The 16944-nt window shown below is 44.0% G+C and overlaps 1 protein-coding gene across 2 annotated transcripts in view; it reads left to right on the top strand.

Moving 5' to 3' along the window:
- Positions 1–427: 427 nt before the first annotated feature.
- Positions 428–16944, top strand: part of EMB2753 (tetratricopeptide repeat (TPR)-containing protein) — a 54037-nt gene continuing 37520 nt past the window's right edge. For both annotated transcript variants that reach the window (XM_087386879.1, XM_087386880.1), the window contains exon 1: positions 428–594. In XM_087386879.1, the coding sequence (XP_087243005.1) occupies positions 544–594 (51 nt within the window). In that variant the 5' untranslated portion in view covers positions 428–543. The remainder of the gene's footprint in view (positions 595–16944) is intronic.

Genomic DNA, 16944 nt, shown 5'->3' with positions numbered 1-16944 from the left:
TTGGGTGGTTTGTAAAGACCCTAAGGCATGACTTAGAGCACCTCCCCAATGTAGGCTAGTGGTGTTGACTTAGCACCACTAGCAAGATAGTATTGCAGCCTTATGGAAGGCCAGGCTTGGGTGAGGATGCTGGGCTAGCATTGCAGCTTCAACCCAGCAGCCACAAATGTGGTGATTCTGGGCATGCTGAAGCATTGTCATCAGCCAAAGCATGTTGACTTTCACACGACTGGGTGCGCATTACAACAGCTTGGAGGACTTACAATTGCAGGGCTGTCATGGGGCTGTGAATTTTGTAGTGCTAGCTGAACTTGAGAAATTGACCCATGGTTTCTCATACTAGTGAACAACCATGGTGAGGGTAAGGGCTTTGGTGGTCGTCTTCTTAGAAGCCCTATCACACACACTGTAAAACGTGTATTCTAATTCCTGCATCTTGGGCTTTTGGGATTTTATGGGGCACCTGCTCCTCTTGCTGCCCTAAAGCGTAGGTCGCTCCTTTTTGCCTCTTCGCTCCCCCCCCCTCGCCCTTTCTGCTCCACCATGGGTACCTCGCTCCCTCCCAAGGAGGCTAACCTCTTCAAGCTCATCGCCGTAAGCTCTCTCTCTCCGCTTTCCATCTCAGATTTCTCATAAAATTCGGTATTTACTCTGTACTTCTCTCTCTCTCTCTTTCTCTCTCTCTCCTACTTCAGCGTCTCTCTCTCTCTCTCTCTTCCAGCACCAGCTCTAGTCGTCTGTTCTTTTTTGCTGTGGTTCGTTCAGCACAGCTCGAGAAGCCTAAGCAGGGCAGATGTCGAGCTCGTCCATATTTTGTTGCGAATTTTGTGGATTCTCTTAGACTGCAGGCGCAAGTTTTTTGGAAGTCGCAGCCTTCTCCATCAATACCATATAACTGTCTCACCGGGAGTACGATTCGATCTTTTGAAGACAAGTGGAAGTGACAGTACAGTTACTTAACTATGACAGCCATGCTCTCACCTTCAAAATGCAAACAAATTAATCATCCGTCCGTCGATTGCTGGGAACACACCGTCTCGCACGTGCTATTCACCTTAGAATCTTTCGAAATCTAGTTTCTCTAAAGGACTGAACATATACTATATATGTTTCAAAGAAGGTGAGTTTGTGCGGCGTCATCTCGAGACACATGGAAAGCTTCATGAACTCTTCACAGCAACATTAGATATGCTTGTTCATTCTTGTGTAGAGTGAGCTCATTAAATAGGAACCAAAATAAGTAGACAGGTCGTGTGACATTAATCGCTCAAGCGATCAGGAAGCTGGAACCCTTTTTATAAAGATGGCAACGGCATTGAATTAATGTAAACAACTTCAGTCACAAAAGCGGACAGACCAACAGCTTGCCATAGGGATAGGTGGAGGCTTGATGACAATTGTTCATGTATTCCATGGCGTTCTCGTACTGCACATAAGCGTAAGAATCATAAGGTGGGAGCAAGCTTTCTATGTGGTGTAGACGTTCTAAGAGTATTCAAGACGTGTGTTATGTACATCTAGGTTGGAGGATGCAACGGAATTGTTTGAGGACATAGTTTGTGAACAATCAATGCATGTATAATCGATTTCACAAATGAACTACATTTTCTTATTGCTCTTAAAGCTATCGAGAATGCCTTGAGAACGTTGGATGGACCTTTTGGAAAGTATCCTTGAGCTTGACTTGTCTTCACCCATGTACGTAGGTTAGAATGCTCGTATGGAAAAAAAGAAGATGGGTTGAGAAATGAAAAGAGGAATGGTGTTGAATGAAGGAAGGTGAGGTTTGGTGCCAATAGTGTTGCTTTGATACAAGTGTAGAATGGAAGGGGCAAAAGTAGAGAGAGAGAGAGAGAGAGAGAGAGAGAGAGAGAGAGTTGAATGTAGGAAGCATGAGGCACCTTAGTAGAATAGGAGTAGAGTCCCATGTCAAAATTGGAAGTACGATGGGAGTGAGGTGCGCTTATATAGTCTCCTTAACAACTGTGTTTTAGCAGCCATTGTAGGCCCAGCCCAATTAGTCCTAACCCTTCCTAGCTGGGTCTAGTTTGGTCCTTATTACACTTCTAGAGTTTGTGGATTCTAGTCTAGTATCTGGTATCTTGGTTGAATTGCAAGCTAACCATCATGATAATGAAAAATACTGTCGTTCATCTCTGATACGGGGTGGTGCCCACGAGTCAAAAATTACTTTCTTTTGGTTCCTCTCTTGTATGTGGACTTTGCATAGTTTTTGTTGTTTAAACTAAAGCTAAGCATGACTTTGACATTTGGATCTCTGAAACAAGGATCCGGATAAATGATATCAATAGAAAGTAAGTGTAGTAGAGTGGAAAGCTCAACCCAAGATGAGGAGGTCATTGAGCCATAAGGAGTGTGCATTGATGATGTGTTCCTCTCCTATCTAGGTGGATGTGTACTTGGAGCATCCATGCAATATTGAAACGAGAGCTATTTTTTTCTTAGACTTAATCTCGCAAAAATTCTTATGTGTAGATTTTTGGTCTTTAGAATAACAAAAAAAATAAATTTGTATGATTGGACTTATTCTAGTCTTACAAAGGTATATTTTTCTATCACCTTAGTGGACATGCAAATTCTTTGAATTTTCATCCAAGTGGTGATCAATTCTGTTCAACTACATTGATTTATCTTACGTGGGTATAGAAGCCCCAACAGCTAAAATTCTTCTGTGTAGATTTTTGGTCTTTAGAACAACAAAAAATATAAATTTGTATGATTGGACTTATTCTAGTCTAACAAAGGTATATTAATCTCGCGAACTATGTTTGACTCATGCATACTTATTCCTCTCATTCTGGAGGAGAATGCTTATGTACGGGTCGTATTGTTGGCCATCTTTCGGCAATCTTGTATATCACTATGGTGTCAAGGGTCTCCTTCGTCCACCTTTATGTTATGTGGACTTGACGAGAATAGACTCAGAGTGCCATTACAGAACATATATGTAGTTTTTTGATCAAGTGAGCACATGTCAGAGCCTAGAGGTCAAGGATCAATTCCCCACATTGAGTCTTGATATGAGTACATCGGGACTTGACACTTGGGTTTGTCTTAGGATAGGCAAGGGGTTGATGCTTGTGCCATTAGGCATCACATGCAACCGGATGTAGACTTACGATTGAGCCATGGATGGGCGGCCATTTGTGCAGCAATGTTGGCTGCCACATAGCTTGGAGGGCTGAAAGGCTGTAATTGAGGCATATCTAAGGTTGGTATGCCTTGAAATACAAGGGTAAAATATGGCTGCGTCAGCTAGGGACATGAGCTAGATTGCTACTATTGACTCTACGAAGATTTTGGGGGTGCAAATCTATGGCGATGGAACATAGCAATTACTCTATTTGGTGCTTGAAGTTGTTATTTCATATGTTAAGCATGGTCATGGATTGTGTGCAGATTTTTCCCTTTTCATCTCTTACCCATTACTTTGCATGCAAGCAATGCCTATGTAGGATTATAGCATTTAAAGATGAAAAGGAATCAATGCATGGTTATCTTATTGAGATGAAGGTAGTTAAGGATCTCTTAGCAGTAGTTGGCATAAAAGTGGACACACATGCTATGGCCATGATTTGTTGACTATGATTCTAAAGATCTTTATATTATTTGTTTAACTGCGTGACAATTGGAGAGGGGTCAGAGTGGCTTGCCTTTCAAGGGGCTATGGTGATGGATGGCTTGAGCAAAGATGCATGATGAAGAAGCATCTAGCAATGGATAGGAGTAATCGATAACATGGATTCTTCAGATGGTGAGGAGTCTAAGATGGTTGGAGCCAAAATGCTTCTATTGTGGGTAGTAAGGATACTTTGCGTAGGATTAATTAGAAGATGATGACGACGAATTGGAAAAATGGCGACTACTAGCCCAGAGAGGGAATTTTCCAAGTCTTACTTATGCGAAAGCATAATTTTCGGTTAAATTACTCAACGAACTTAGAATTTCAAATAGTTATTACTTAGAAATTAACAATGATAAACATATCATTCAAATTTCACACGAAGGATAGGGTAGAGAAAACACAAAGAGAAGACTCCGGCATCCGATGGGGTGTTGAGTCAGCTCTTCACCTCCAGAGTATAAATGGATGCTCAAGTATGTGTGGGTGTGTGGATTTGTATGTGTGAGACATATGTTTATACCATGGTATACAACCATTGTTGGGCACCGATGACGTCAGTGGGGATGTCATACTAGCTAGTCCTTGCTATGCGTGATGGAGTTTATGGTTTCAACCTTGCGAGGGACTATCATTGGATTGAAACTGCACATTGTGTTTTGCTTTTAGAGGATGAGTTTGGGCATGTTCTTGGATTCATCTATTTATATGCTCTTGCCATATTAGCGGACATGCAAATTTCACCTTGTGAAGTTTTCATCCTGGTGTGTTACCCTAATATGAGATCATATAATCAGCACAAGCATTGTAGCATGAATGAGGAGAATGTGGATTACTTTTTGATTAGCCTTCTCTAATGCTAGCCTTTGTCACGGTTGAGTCTTCTCTTCACCTCCGGAGTGCCAACAGAAACTCAATACGAAGACCTTTGTATAAATGGATGCTGTGGGTGTGTGGATTTGTATGTTGTTGGAAAGGTCACCTCCCCATCTGTAAGCCCCCCCCCCATATGAGGAGAGCGTGGGGGAGGGAGACCTAGGGCATGTACCCAGAGGGAAAGCTTGGAGAGGGGGTTGCCCCATGGGCAATACCTCACAGGAAAGAAAAGATGGCTAAAAGGGCTGCCACATGGGCAGCACAACAGCCTGGCAGAGGCGCAGCAAGTGTGCGTGTACGGACTGGAACAGGCCCCTAAAAGAGGCGCACAGGTGGCGGGATAGAGGGCCTGCACATGGAATGGCGAGGTTGAACCAGCAGGAGTGTTGGCCACATGGAGCGGCTGGTTTGGCTGGTTGGAGCCAGCCATCCAAGCCTTATATAGGCAGACAGAGGGGGCTAGAACCCTGCCTTGAAAGGAGGGCTAAAGCCCTAGAAGTACGGGCCAAAGGTCTTGGAAAAGAGAGCCCCAAAGGGGCATTTATGGCAGACCTGGTCGGCCAGATTAGGTCTTCCCGGTCGGTTTTTTGCAGCCCCTTGAAGGGCCTATGGCCCTCATTACTCATTCTCTGGAGCAGCCTTCACACAAGCAGCAGGAGCAGTCTTCTACCCATCTTAATGTATCTAGATATATGTGAATGAGGTGCACCCTATATCTGGGCTGATCCTAGGCATATTTCATTAGAACAATGAAAATTTCTAAATTTGTACGTTTGGATACATTCTAGTCGTACAAAGGTACATATTTGTTTATCAGCTATTAATTGTAATAGCAATGCAGATCCTCGGTTAAAACTAAAGGCCACCTAGAAGTCCTGGAACTCGAGTATATATTGTCAGTGTATACAATGATTTCCCCAATGAAAGAACATGGGAGATGAGAACCCAAAGTAGAGGAAAATTACTGAAAATAATAGAAAGTAACCACTGGTAGCCCCCGGAGATAATGGGTGAAGGAAAACCCAAAGTTCCTCAGTCAGCACAATATCAGGACTGACTACTGTAGGGGCACCAACCTATCTCTAAAATTCTGAAACGCATAGAGTTCAAATTAGAAATAATTAGTGATAGAAATTCTGGTTAGGAAATCCTTAGGAAGCAATACTTTCAACACAAACATGACTAGAGTCCTTAGAATTTAAACAGGGTAGGTTAGAAATATGTGAAGTCATGTTCAAAAGTGACCATAGGTGAAAACGAATTCTGAAAGTGAGAAACAGCGTGTAAATGAATCACAATTTCAGATAAAGCTGAATTTGCAAAGGACACTTACCTCATGGCTTGTCCCAGGTATGGATATTGTAGAAACATGAGGCTGAAGTAGAAGTATCAGGAAATCATCAAGCTAGGAGATGAAAGAGAAGATTTATGACTGGATGTGCATGCAAACGTTGGACCAATAGCACAAAAATCCATCGTAATTTATTGCTTCTGTGAACTATCTTCCAGTACTTCTTCTTTACTGTAGAGCCTCTGTTGCAGGTCTGGCCAAGTTCAAAACATGCCCAAGCAACTCCTAGATGAATTAACAATGTAGGTAGGGACCTCCTGGATGTGAGTGCAAGGTCTAGGAAGCAAGGAAACAGCAAGAATGCAGCACCGGGAGCGGGAGTGAGTAAGGGAGCAGCAAGAAGATGCGTTGTGAATGTGAGAAAGAGAGAGTGAGAGAGCAAGAGAGCTGAACGACTGCTTGCAATAGATGAAGCGAAGAAGTACAACAAAAGGGAAAGGTTTTGTCTAAGTGACAAAACCTTATCCTTCACTAACCGTAGTTAGTGAACTAATTGTGGTTAGGGGGGAAAACCTCAAATGAGGGAAAAGTGCCCCTAACCTACTTATTACATCACATTGTTCAGTGCTAGAATATAATAATAATTCTAACACCCCCCTGCAGTGCCAATGTCATGTACAAGGAAATGATCAATCACCAAAAGGAGATAGGTTCAGGGCACTGTGAAATGCCTCAAACTTTTCACGTGGAAGTGCTTTGGTGAAGATGTCTGCAACATTGTCATATGTTGACACATAGATCATATTGATCTCTCCTGCATGCAACTTCTCTCTGACATAGTGATAGTGAACCTCAATGTGCTTCGTGCGAGCATGAAACACAGGATTCTTTGCCACTGCTATAGCACTCTGACTATCAGTGAGAATCGAAGAAGGACCCTCCAATGAAAGATGAAGATTAGCAAACAAACGACGCAGCCAAACACATTCAATTGTCGTTGTGAAAGCTGCCCTGTACTCAGCTTCACATGAGGAGGCAGCCACTGTAGATTGTTTTTTGCTCAACCAAGAAATGCAAGCATGTCCTAGAAAGAAACAATTCCCACTAGTGGACTGCCTAGTATCATAGTCTCCAGCCCAATCTGAGTCACTGTAAACATGCATCTGCAAGTCACCCCCCCGGGAAACATCAAGCCAAAAGACTTTGTACCTTGCAAGTAACGAAAGATGCGTTTTACAGCCTGCCAATGCATAATCTTTGGGCTGTGCATATACCTGCTCACGTGAGAAACTGAAAACTGAATATCAGGTCATGTATTGCAAAGATAAATGAGGCATCCAACAGCCTGGCTATAGAGTGTGACATCAATTGATTCACCTGCATCATGCATTGTAAGCTTCAGCTTCGGCTCCATGGGAGTGGACATAGGCTTGCAATCATGCATGTTGAATCTGTCCAAGAGTTTTTGAACATACTTGGACTGAGACATAACAATGCCACGTTTCTCTTGAATAAATTGGATCCCCAAAAAGAAATGTAAGAGGCCCAAGTTTGACATATCAAATGTAGCTTTTAATTGGACTTTGAAATTTGCAATTACTTCCTCATTTGATTCGGTGAGCAACATGTCATCTACATAAAGAATGATGACCAAAATATCCCCCCCATCCTTCTTGATGTAGAGGGTGCTCTCAGTCGGACTATTGTGCAGCCCCTTGCTGGTAGAAAGGCATCAATTTTGGCATACCATGCACGCGGGGCTTGTTTCAGCCCATACAAAGCTTTATTCAGCTTGCATACCTGATGTGCATTTCCTGAAATTTCAAAGCCCGGAGGTTGTTTGACATAAACCTCTTCCAACAAGTCTCCATTAAGGAAAGCTGTTTTAATGTCCAACTGATGAACATTCCATTCAAAATTTGCAGCCATTGCTATAACTGACCTGATATTGGTCATTCTGGATGTAGGAGCAAAAGTCTCCTCATAATTTATGCCCTTTTTCTGAGCATATCCTTTTGCAATCAGCCTTGCCTTGTACTCATCAATGGACCCATCTGGCTTTCTTTTGACTTTGAAAACCCAATGTGTATCTATGGCATTCTTACCTGGTGGCAAATCCACGACATCCCAAGTCTGATTTTTATGAATGGATTGCAATTCATCGTGCATGGCATTCATCCAATGCACATTATCCTTTGCTTCTTTAAATGTCTCAGGCTCCTCCTCATCAAGAAGAGTTCCTGCATAAGCTGATGCAATTGAAAGAGCCCCCCCCATGTGCCTTATTGCACTACGAGTCTTGCCAGGCAATGGAGCCTCAAGCTTACTCTCCCTGAGAGTCTGAAGCAACCAATGCGGGACTGTTTTGGCTGTGTGTATCTCTTGAATTTCTTGCCTGACAACTTCATCCACACCCTGAGGTTGCACTAATTCAGCTGGGGGCTGAATTTGTACGTGTGGATCTAGTGGAGGTTGCTGTAAATTCTGAGTTTCAGCGGGGGAACCAAATGCTATAGGAAGCATGCCCTCAAACACATCATTTGAAGAGGCTGGAATTCAGCACGTGCATGTGCAGAATTTTCAGAGAATATAACATCTCTACTAACAAAAATCTTGCGTGTAGCAGGTTTGTAGAGACGATAGCCTTTGCCTTGTGAACTATATCCCACAAAAATGCATTCGAGTGCCTTATCTGACAACTTGTGTTTGAACTCCATAGGCACATGGGCATATGCAACACAACCAAAAACTCTGAAATGGTCCATTGAAAGCTTTCTCCCATGCCATGCCTCATAGGGAGTGATTGTCTTCAAAGCCTTTGTAGGAGCCAAAACCTGTGAGGCAATTTCTTACTTGTGAGCATGCATCTATCCATTTCCATGGCGGTGCGATTTTTTCGCTCAGCTTTGCCATTCTGTTGAGGTGTAAGCCTCACTTTAAGCTGATGCATGATGCCTTTTTCTTTCAAAAATGTCTTAAATTCATGAGACATATACTCCCCCCCTCGATCTGGTCGAAGTGTCTGCACCTTGAGTCCTGTCTCATTCTCAACCATAGCCACAAAGTGTTTGAAATGCATAAACACTTCTGATTTTGCCTTGAGACCATAGACCCAAGTGTAGTTGGTAAAGTCATCTATGAAGGTGACAAAATAGAGATAACCCCCAAAAGCAGGTGCCCTCATGGGACCGCAGACATCATTGTGAATAAGCTGTAATTTTCGTGTAGCTTTCACTGCACCATCCTTTTTGAAGGGAAGTCTGTGCATTTTGCCAAGAATGCAGCCTTCGCATGCATGAGGAGGAGGAGACTCCAAAGGAGGCAATGCATCAACCATATCATGCCTCTGAAGTGTCATTAAGCTGCCATAGTTCATGTGCCCATACCTGGCATGCCATAACTCTGCATTCGGCATTGCAGCAGTGGGAGTGCTAATTGATAATGCAAGATGGGATCTTTTGTCATATAGATCAAGCTGAAAAAGACCCCGATACAAAGTGCCAGACAACATTAAAGCATAGTCATTTTCTTTGTCTCTGACTGCACACTTGTCATCATAAAAAACAACCTGAAATCCTCCTCTATTGAGTGAGGACACTGACAAAGAAGAACCTAAGAATGATTCTGCCAATATGACGACTGGACAGTTGTTTTTAATCAGTGAACATTGTTCAGCATATGCAGTGAGTGAAGGTAAAGAGGGTTGGTATGTTGACAGCGGTGCTTCCAAGCACATGTCCAACAGAAGGACTTGGTTCAAAACCATGGAAAGTACACACCCGGATTCCAAAGTTTTTGTCGGGGATAGCTGGACGTGTCCTGTGAAGGGCATTGGTAGCATTCCTTTCATTACAACCACGGGTGAGGAGAAGGATATCTCTGGAGTACTTTATGTACGCAACCTTTGTAAGAATTTACTGTCTGTAAGTCAGATGGACAAAAACAACATGGCAGTTCTCTTTCAAGATGGCAAGGTCACCGTGACATCCAAAGGAAATGGACAGATGGTGGCTCAAGGAGTTGAAGAGTACGGACTGTACCGCCTCAGTGCAATGTTGGTTCATGAAGACAACGGAAAGTCCAAACTTTGGCATGAGCGCTTCGGTCATGTCAGCTATGGAATCTTGGCTGAAATGTCAAAGTCGAAGATGGTGGATGGACTTCCAGCAATTACAGGCAAGGATGATGTCTGTAGGGCTTGTCTAGAAGGCAAGCAGCACAGGGATAAGTTCCCACAAGAGGCCTCGTTTAGGGCCAGCAAACCACTTGAGTTGGTTCATGCTGACATTTGTGGTCCAATGTCTACAGCATCGTGGGCAGGATCCAGGTACTCACTTCTCTTTGTGGATGATTTCAGTAGAATGACCTGGGTATATTGTTTGGCTAAAAAGTCTCAGGGTTTCGAGAAGTTCAAGGATTGGAAGGCCAGAGTTGAAAAGGAGACAGGGGAGGATGTCAAGACATCCCGCACAGACAGGGGGGGGAGAATTCACCTCAAATGAGTTCAACACATTTTGTCGCAAGCATGGGATCAAGCGACAACCCACCACCGCACATACTTCTCAGCAAAACGGGGTAGCCGAGAGGAAGCATAGAACCACCATAGAGACAGGGCTTGCTATGCTCCGAGGGAGGAACCTTTCTAAAGCCTATTGGAGTGAAGCTATCAATACAGTCGTACATATTCTCAACAGAACCAAGATGAAGGCTGTCAAGGACAAGACTCCATATGAGGCATTTTATGGTAAGAAGCCCTCTATCACTCATCTTCGCATTTTTGGTTCTAACGCATGGGTACATGTGCACAAGGAAGATAGGACCAAGCTTGATTCCTGGAGCAGAAAATGTATCTTTGTTGGGTATAGCGAAGAATCCAAGGCCTATCGACTCTTCGACCCAATAAAGAAGCAAATCCTTATCAGTCGGGATGTTCTCTTCAAGGAAAAGGAACCTGAACCCTAGGAGGAGCCTCAGATTGAGGAGGAGGAGATTGTTCAACCCCCGAACCCACCCCGCCCCAGGTTGACCATCCAAGAGGTGGCAAAATCAGAAGCTGATGTTCCACAAGATACTCAGGAAGAGCAGGATGTTTCAGAAGAAGTTCCAGTTTCTCCTTCCACAGAGAAGCAGAAAAGGTTGCCCCAATGGTACCTACGGACATTGGAAGAGTCTCGGGTCACCGAATTACCTGAGAGTAGTAGTTTCGGATTACGTCTGTCTCAACGTCTTCAAAAGACCCCATTCGTGAATTTTGCGTTGGTGGCTTAGCTTGACGAGCCAAGGACCTTCGAGGAGGCGAAGGACAATCCAGAATGCCAGGTTGCCATGAAGGCAGAGATGGATGTTATCCTGAAGAACAATACCTGGGACTTAGTGGCCAGGCCCCCGCGACGGAAAGTCATCGACACTAAGTGGTATACAAACTTAAATACAAATCAGACGGCAGCTTGGATAAGTATAAAGCAAGGTTAGTGGTCAAAGGTTTTGCTCAAACTGAAGGCATGGATTTTGATGAAACTTTTGCTCCCACAGCCCGCATGGTTACTATCCAGACAGTGATTGCCCTTGCTGCCCAATTCCAGTGGCCTATTTTTCAAATGGATATGAAGTCCGCATTCCTTAATGGAACCCTGGAGGAGGACGTATAGGTGGAGCAGCCACCGGGCTTTCAAGATCCAGGGTCCCCATAAACAGGCCCCTAGAGCTTGGTACCAAAGAATTGATGTATTCTTTTAGAAGATAGGGCTAAGTCGGAGTCCTTCTGAGGCAAACCTTTACTTGTTCATGGAGAAGGGATTGCGACTGGTACTTATCCTCTATGTTGATGATCTTATCTTGACAGGTGATCATGTCAAGAAGATTTCATAGGTCAAGAAGCTACTCATGTCTGAGTTTGAGATGACTGACCTTGGGTTATTACATTACTTCCTTGGGATTGAAGTAAAGCAGGCCAAAGATAGGATCTTCATTTCACAGGAGAAATATTGCAGAGAACTTTTGAAGAGATTTTCAGATGGAGGATTGCAGGACAGCATTAACTCCCATGGAGGTCGGGCTCAAGCTAAGTGTTCATGACACATCTCAGCCGGTCGATACTCCCTTGTACTGACGATTGGTAGGAAGTTTGCTTTACCTTACCAATACTCGACCTGATATTTGTTATGCAGTTGGGCTATTATGCCAGTTCTTTGCTTCTCCCACGAAGAGTCATTGGGATGCAGGTTTACGGGTGCTGAGGTATCTAAAGGGTACTTGCACCTATGGGATCACCTACACCAAAGGCATCAAACTAGGCGGGTTCTGTGACAGTGATTGGGCGGGTGATGTTGACACCAGAAGATCGACAACAGGGTATTGTTTCTTACTTGCATCTGGTGCCATCTCTTGGCTGAGTAAGAAGCAACCCACAGTGGCCCTTTCATCTACAGAGGCAGAGTACAGAGCCGCGTGTACAGCAGCTTGTGAGACACTGTGGTTGAGGTGGATTCTGGAGGACATGGACGTGTGTCAGGAGGACGCAACAGTGCTGATGTGCGACAATCAGAGTTGCATAGCCATTGCCAAGAATCCAGTGTACCATGCGCGGACCAAGCACATCGAAGTTCATTACCACTTTGTTCGAGACCTCATCATCGACGACGTGATCGAGCTTATCTATTGCCCAATCGCCGATAACTTGTCCGACCTCTTCACAAAGGCACTCCCTCGAGAACAGATGGAGCACCTCATCAAATGCATGGACAGTTGTGATATTGAGGGGGGGTGTTAGAAACTCACCGTGCCCACTTGTGAGCCCCCGATTTGAGGGGACAAGGGGCAGTGAGAGGTAGGAGGGCTGGGAAAGAGAGAGACTCAGGCTGACATCATAGGCAACCAGCACTCGGGCTGGTTGCTGCCTGCAACAGCAGAGAAATAGGGGGCCTTGGGCCTCCCTTGGAGGCGCCTGCAGCTGCATAGACTGGCTGCACAGGGCACCCTTATATAGGGGCATGTGGCAGGCCAAGTCGGCCCAACCAGGGCCACCGACCAGGGCCAACCCTGGTCGGATTTCCAGGGCCATCTGGTCGGCCACCAGACAGGGTACCGACCCTGCTGGTCGGTCAACCCAAAGGGCCTGGGCAGTGCCTATAAAAGGCCCACTCCTTCAGTCATTCCAGCATCCAGTGCAATACTGAAAGCCTCCTTCCAAGGCTGTGCTCTGCACTCAGAGCTGGTTCAGTTTGTGAGAGAGAGAGTTCCATCAGTTTTCTCCAGCACTTCACTGAGTTTTGTATTGCTCCCTTGGAGCCAGTTTCTGCCCGCCTTCCGGTGGATGAATATACTCTTTCTCTCTCTCTGTTTAAGTTATCTCCGAGTGAGTGTTTATTGCATCTGTGATCATCTATCTGAGTTGAGTGTGAGGAAGAGTTGGAGAGATCTTGGTGGAGGTTTGAGTGATTCATTCCCTCCTATTCTCCAACACATTGGACAACTTTTGCAGCGTTTTCAGTTTGAGGATTGCAAGCCAGTATCCACACCATTAGGGATTGGTTTTCACTTCTCTTCTGAGGATGGCATCGGTATATGTGATGTCACTCTCTATCAGCAGACAATTGGTTGTTTGATTTACCTATGCCATACGAGACCTGATCTACAGTATGCTGTCTCACAGTTGAGCAGATATATGCATAGCCCATCTATGCACCATTAGCATGCCGTGAAGCGTGTTTTTAGATATCTTAAAGACACTCAGCATTTAGGCCTTCTTTATGGGGTTGATACTTCACTTGTCATGCATGGATTCACTGATAGTGATTGGGCTGGTTGTTTTGACAGTCGTGTGTGACATAGTGGCAACTGTTTTATGCTTGGTACTTCATTTTTAATGCATCTCCTTGGCCCCAATTTGGAAATAATTTTTAGTGATTTTCTTGATGAAGGGTGCAACATCAAGGCACAAAAAGAAGAGGGTTCATCTACATTGACTCAAGGGCTAGCCCTATCCATGGGTCATGGCAAGAAGAAAAGGTTTTTCAATGGTTTCAAATGTTATTTTTGAACGAAAAAGGGTAATGATAATGCCCATTGTCTTTTGGAATACCCTTCATCAAGAAAGTGGCATCAATGTGGTGAAATTATAGGTCATCTTGCCAAAGATTGCAAGAAGCCACGTGAACCTGACAACTTTGTAAGCTCATCAAATTACACCTTTGATGGAATCCTCTATTACATCTTTAATAGAATCCTCTAAGTGAAAGAGGAATATGTGTCTTGTAGATTGGTATTTTACTACCACATGTGACACGTCCTAGCACTTTTGAAACCTATGATCTGTAAGCAAACACAAGAACACATCAACATGAGGAAACTGAGCAGGCTGCTCACCACCCAACCATGACATCTACGAGATGTGATCTCGAATCAGGAGATGTCCCCTCCGAGCCACGAGCTGAGCTACTGGCACGAACTCCCAACCAGATCCTAACCAGCTTGGTGTTCCATACCACCATGTGGCACTATGAAGCTTGGGATTTGCTGTTGGGCCTTGGGCTACGCTATGATGCAGACTCGCGTCTGCGACTCAATCCAAGATCAGACCTAGCACCTGGGAACGAAACTTGCTCCCATCGGCTCTCTGAGAACTAACCTCTGGGTCCCTTATATAGACTCGGGCCCCAAGCGCCAAAAATAGCGAAGACCTCTAACTGGTTCGTACCCTTGCCACTCAACCCGAGAATCAAGCCTGCCTAGCTCTAAGCCTCCCCAGGCTACCTGAGCTAGTCTTGTGTACCCAATATACGTCGGATACCAATCCGTGCACATGACATATTTCCCCTCCTCTAAGAACTCACTCCTGAGTTTGCTAAAAAACCTGGGAATGTCCTCTGGAGGTTCTGTAATGTCTCCCATGTTGCATCCTCAACACGATCCTTCCACTTGATCTTGCATTTCGTGATAGTTCTATGACGAATCTGTCTTTCACGAAATTCAAGAATACACTCAGGTTTGTGTGGAATAAAAGTCAAATGTGTAACTTCTATCATTTCTTGAGGAGAAACAAGTTGATCATCTGCGCCCAATACTGCTTTCAGTCTACTGACATGAAATACGGGATGTACTTTAACATCAGTCTATATGCAACTGGTCCAATTCTTTTAATAACCTTGAACGGACCACAGTATCTGGGGGATAATTTCGGAACCAAACCAGTACTTAGGCTCTTGGATTCCTTGGGAATTCGTAAATATACCATCGTTCCTTCAGGGAACTCTCTAGGTGAACGATGTCTATTAGCATAAAATCTGTCCCGATCTTGGGCACTTCTAATAGACTCTTTGGCAAGCTGCAACATTTGCTGCATGTCTTGCAAGAAGGTCTTTGCAGCATCATTTTGGATTCTCTTTAACCCAACCACAACTGGTGGCTTAGGTTGAAACTCGTACATAAGCATAAAAGGACTGAAACCAGTACTCGAATGCTTTGCACTATTATAAGCAAATTCTATCATAGGTAGATAATCTTCCCATGAAGACTGTCTCTTAGAAACATATGCTTGAAGCATATCTTTAACCAATTGGTTGACCTTCTCTGTACTACCATTAGTTTGTGCATGATCTGAGGAACTCATACTTAGAGTAGTTTCTAACTTCTCAAAAACAAGTGTCCAAAAGTTACTTGTAAACTTTGAGTCCCTGTCACTGACTATGTCAGAGGGCAAACCATACAGCTTAAACAAGTGGTCCGCAAACTCGTGAGCCGCTGAATAGCTGAAATAGTAGAATCTAGTCATTTTTGTCAGATGGTCGACTATGACCCAAATGGAGTCATGACCCTTGCGCGTTCGTGGCAAACCAGTAATAAAATCCATGGAAATACTTTTCCATTTATTACTTGGAATCTGCAATGGTTGTAATAAACCCGCGCTTCTAAGGCGTTCTGCCTTAGTAACCTGACAAACCCGGCAACCTACCACATAGTTTTCAATAAATGCACGCATCTTAGGCCAATAAAAGGTATGCTTCACAAGAGACAGAGTCCGATGTATACTCGGATGTCCAGCACTAGGAGCATCATGACACTCCCAGAGAATCTTGAATTGAAGTTCAAGAACATCTGTCACACAAATCTTTCCATTCAGGAACAGCAAGCCGTTCCTAATCATCCACTGACCTCCCGCCGCTTGTACCGTAGGTGGCACAATCCCTGAGTCCTGGTCAACCATGGAACTCCCATCCTGGACTTTCTGCCAATAAGAACTGAAATGACTATTAGTTGCGCAAACCCCTCTCAAGGATTGAAATAGGTATGAGGATATTTTCGTAAATGACATAGCATTTATAAACTTGACTCGACTTAAGGCATCCGCCACACTATTCAACGAACCCTTTCAATAACGTATTTCAAAATAAAAATCTTACATTAATTCTGCCCATCTAGCTTTCCGTCCCCTCAATTCAGACCCTTCACACACAATACTTGATTGACTGATGATCGGTTAATACAAGAAACTTCGAACCATACAAGTAGTGTGTCCAAACCTTCAGTTGATACACGACTGCATAGAGTTCTTTTTCTAGTGTGGGTCAACGATATTGGGTGTCGTCTAGCTTCTTACTTTCAAAAGCTACAGGTTTGCCCTCTTGGAATAAAGCTGCCCCAATCGCAAAATCACTCGCATCGGCCTCTAAAACATAAGGCTGGGTAGGATCGGGTAATGGAAGAACGGGTGCTTCCTTGATAGAAAACTTCAAGGTTTCGAAAGCCTTGTTCAACGCATCATTCCAAGAGATCGGCTAGGTGGACCTACGTCTGCGATCTTTCAATATGTTTGTCAGGGGTGCCGTGATGTACGAATAATCACGCACAGACTTTTGTAGAAATACCGTAAATCCTGGGAAAGAACGAAGTTGTTTCACAGTCTGAGGGATAGGCCATTCTAAAACGTTTTAGATACGATCCAGATCAATGCTAATATCTTTAGAAGAAATCTTGTGTCCTAAATAAATGATCTCCTTCATAAAGAAGTCACATTTACTCATCTTGGCATAGAGCTTATGCTGTCTTAGAATAACTAAGACAATCCGGAGGTGTCCTATGTGATCCTCTAGCGTTCGGCTATATACCACGATGTCATCTAAGAACACTACAACGAATT

This window comes from Dipteris shenzhenensis, chromosome 16 (assembly GCF_047967505.1).
Source record: "Dipteris shenzhenensis isolate YYH24624 ecotype China chromosome 16, Dip_SZ_1.0, whole genome shotgun sequence".
Taxonomy (NCBI): domain Eukaryota; kingdom Viridiplantae; phylum Streptophyta; class Polypodiopsida; order Gleicheniales; family Dipteridaceae; genus Dipteris; species Dipteris shenzhenensis.
The sequence above is the reverse complement of the archived record's forward strand: the minus strand, read 5'-3'. Positions and strand labels throughout refer to the sequence as shown.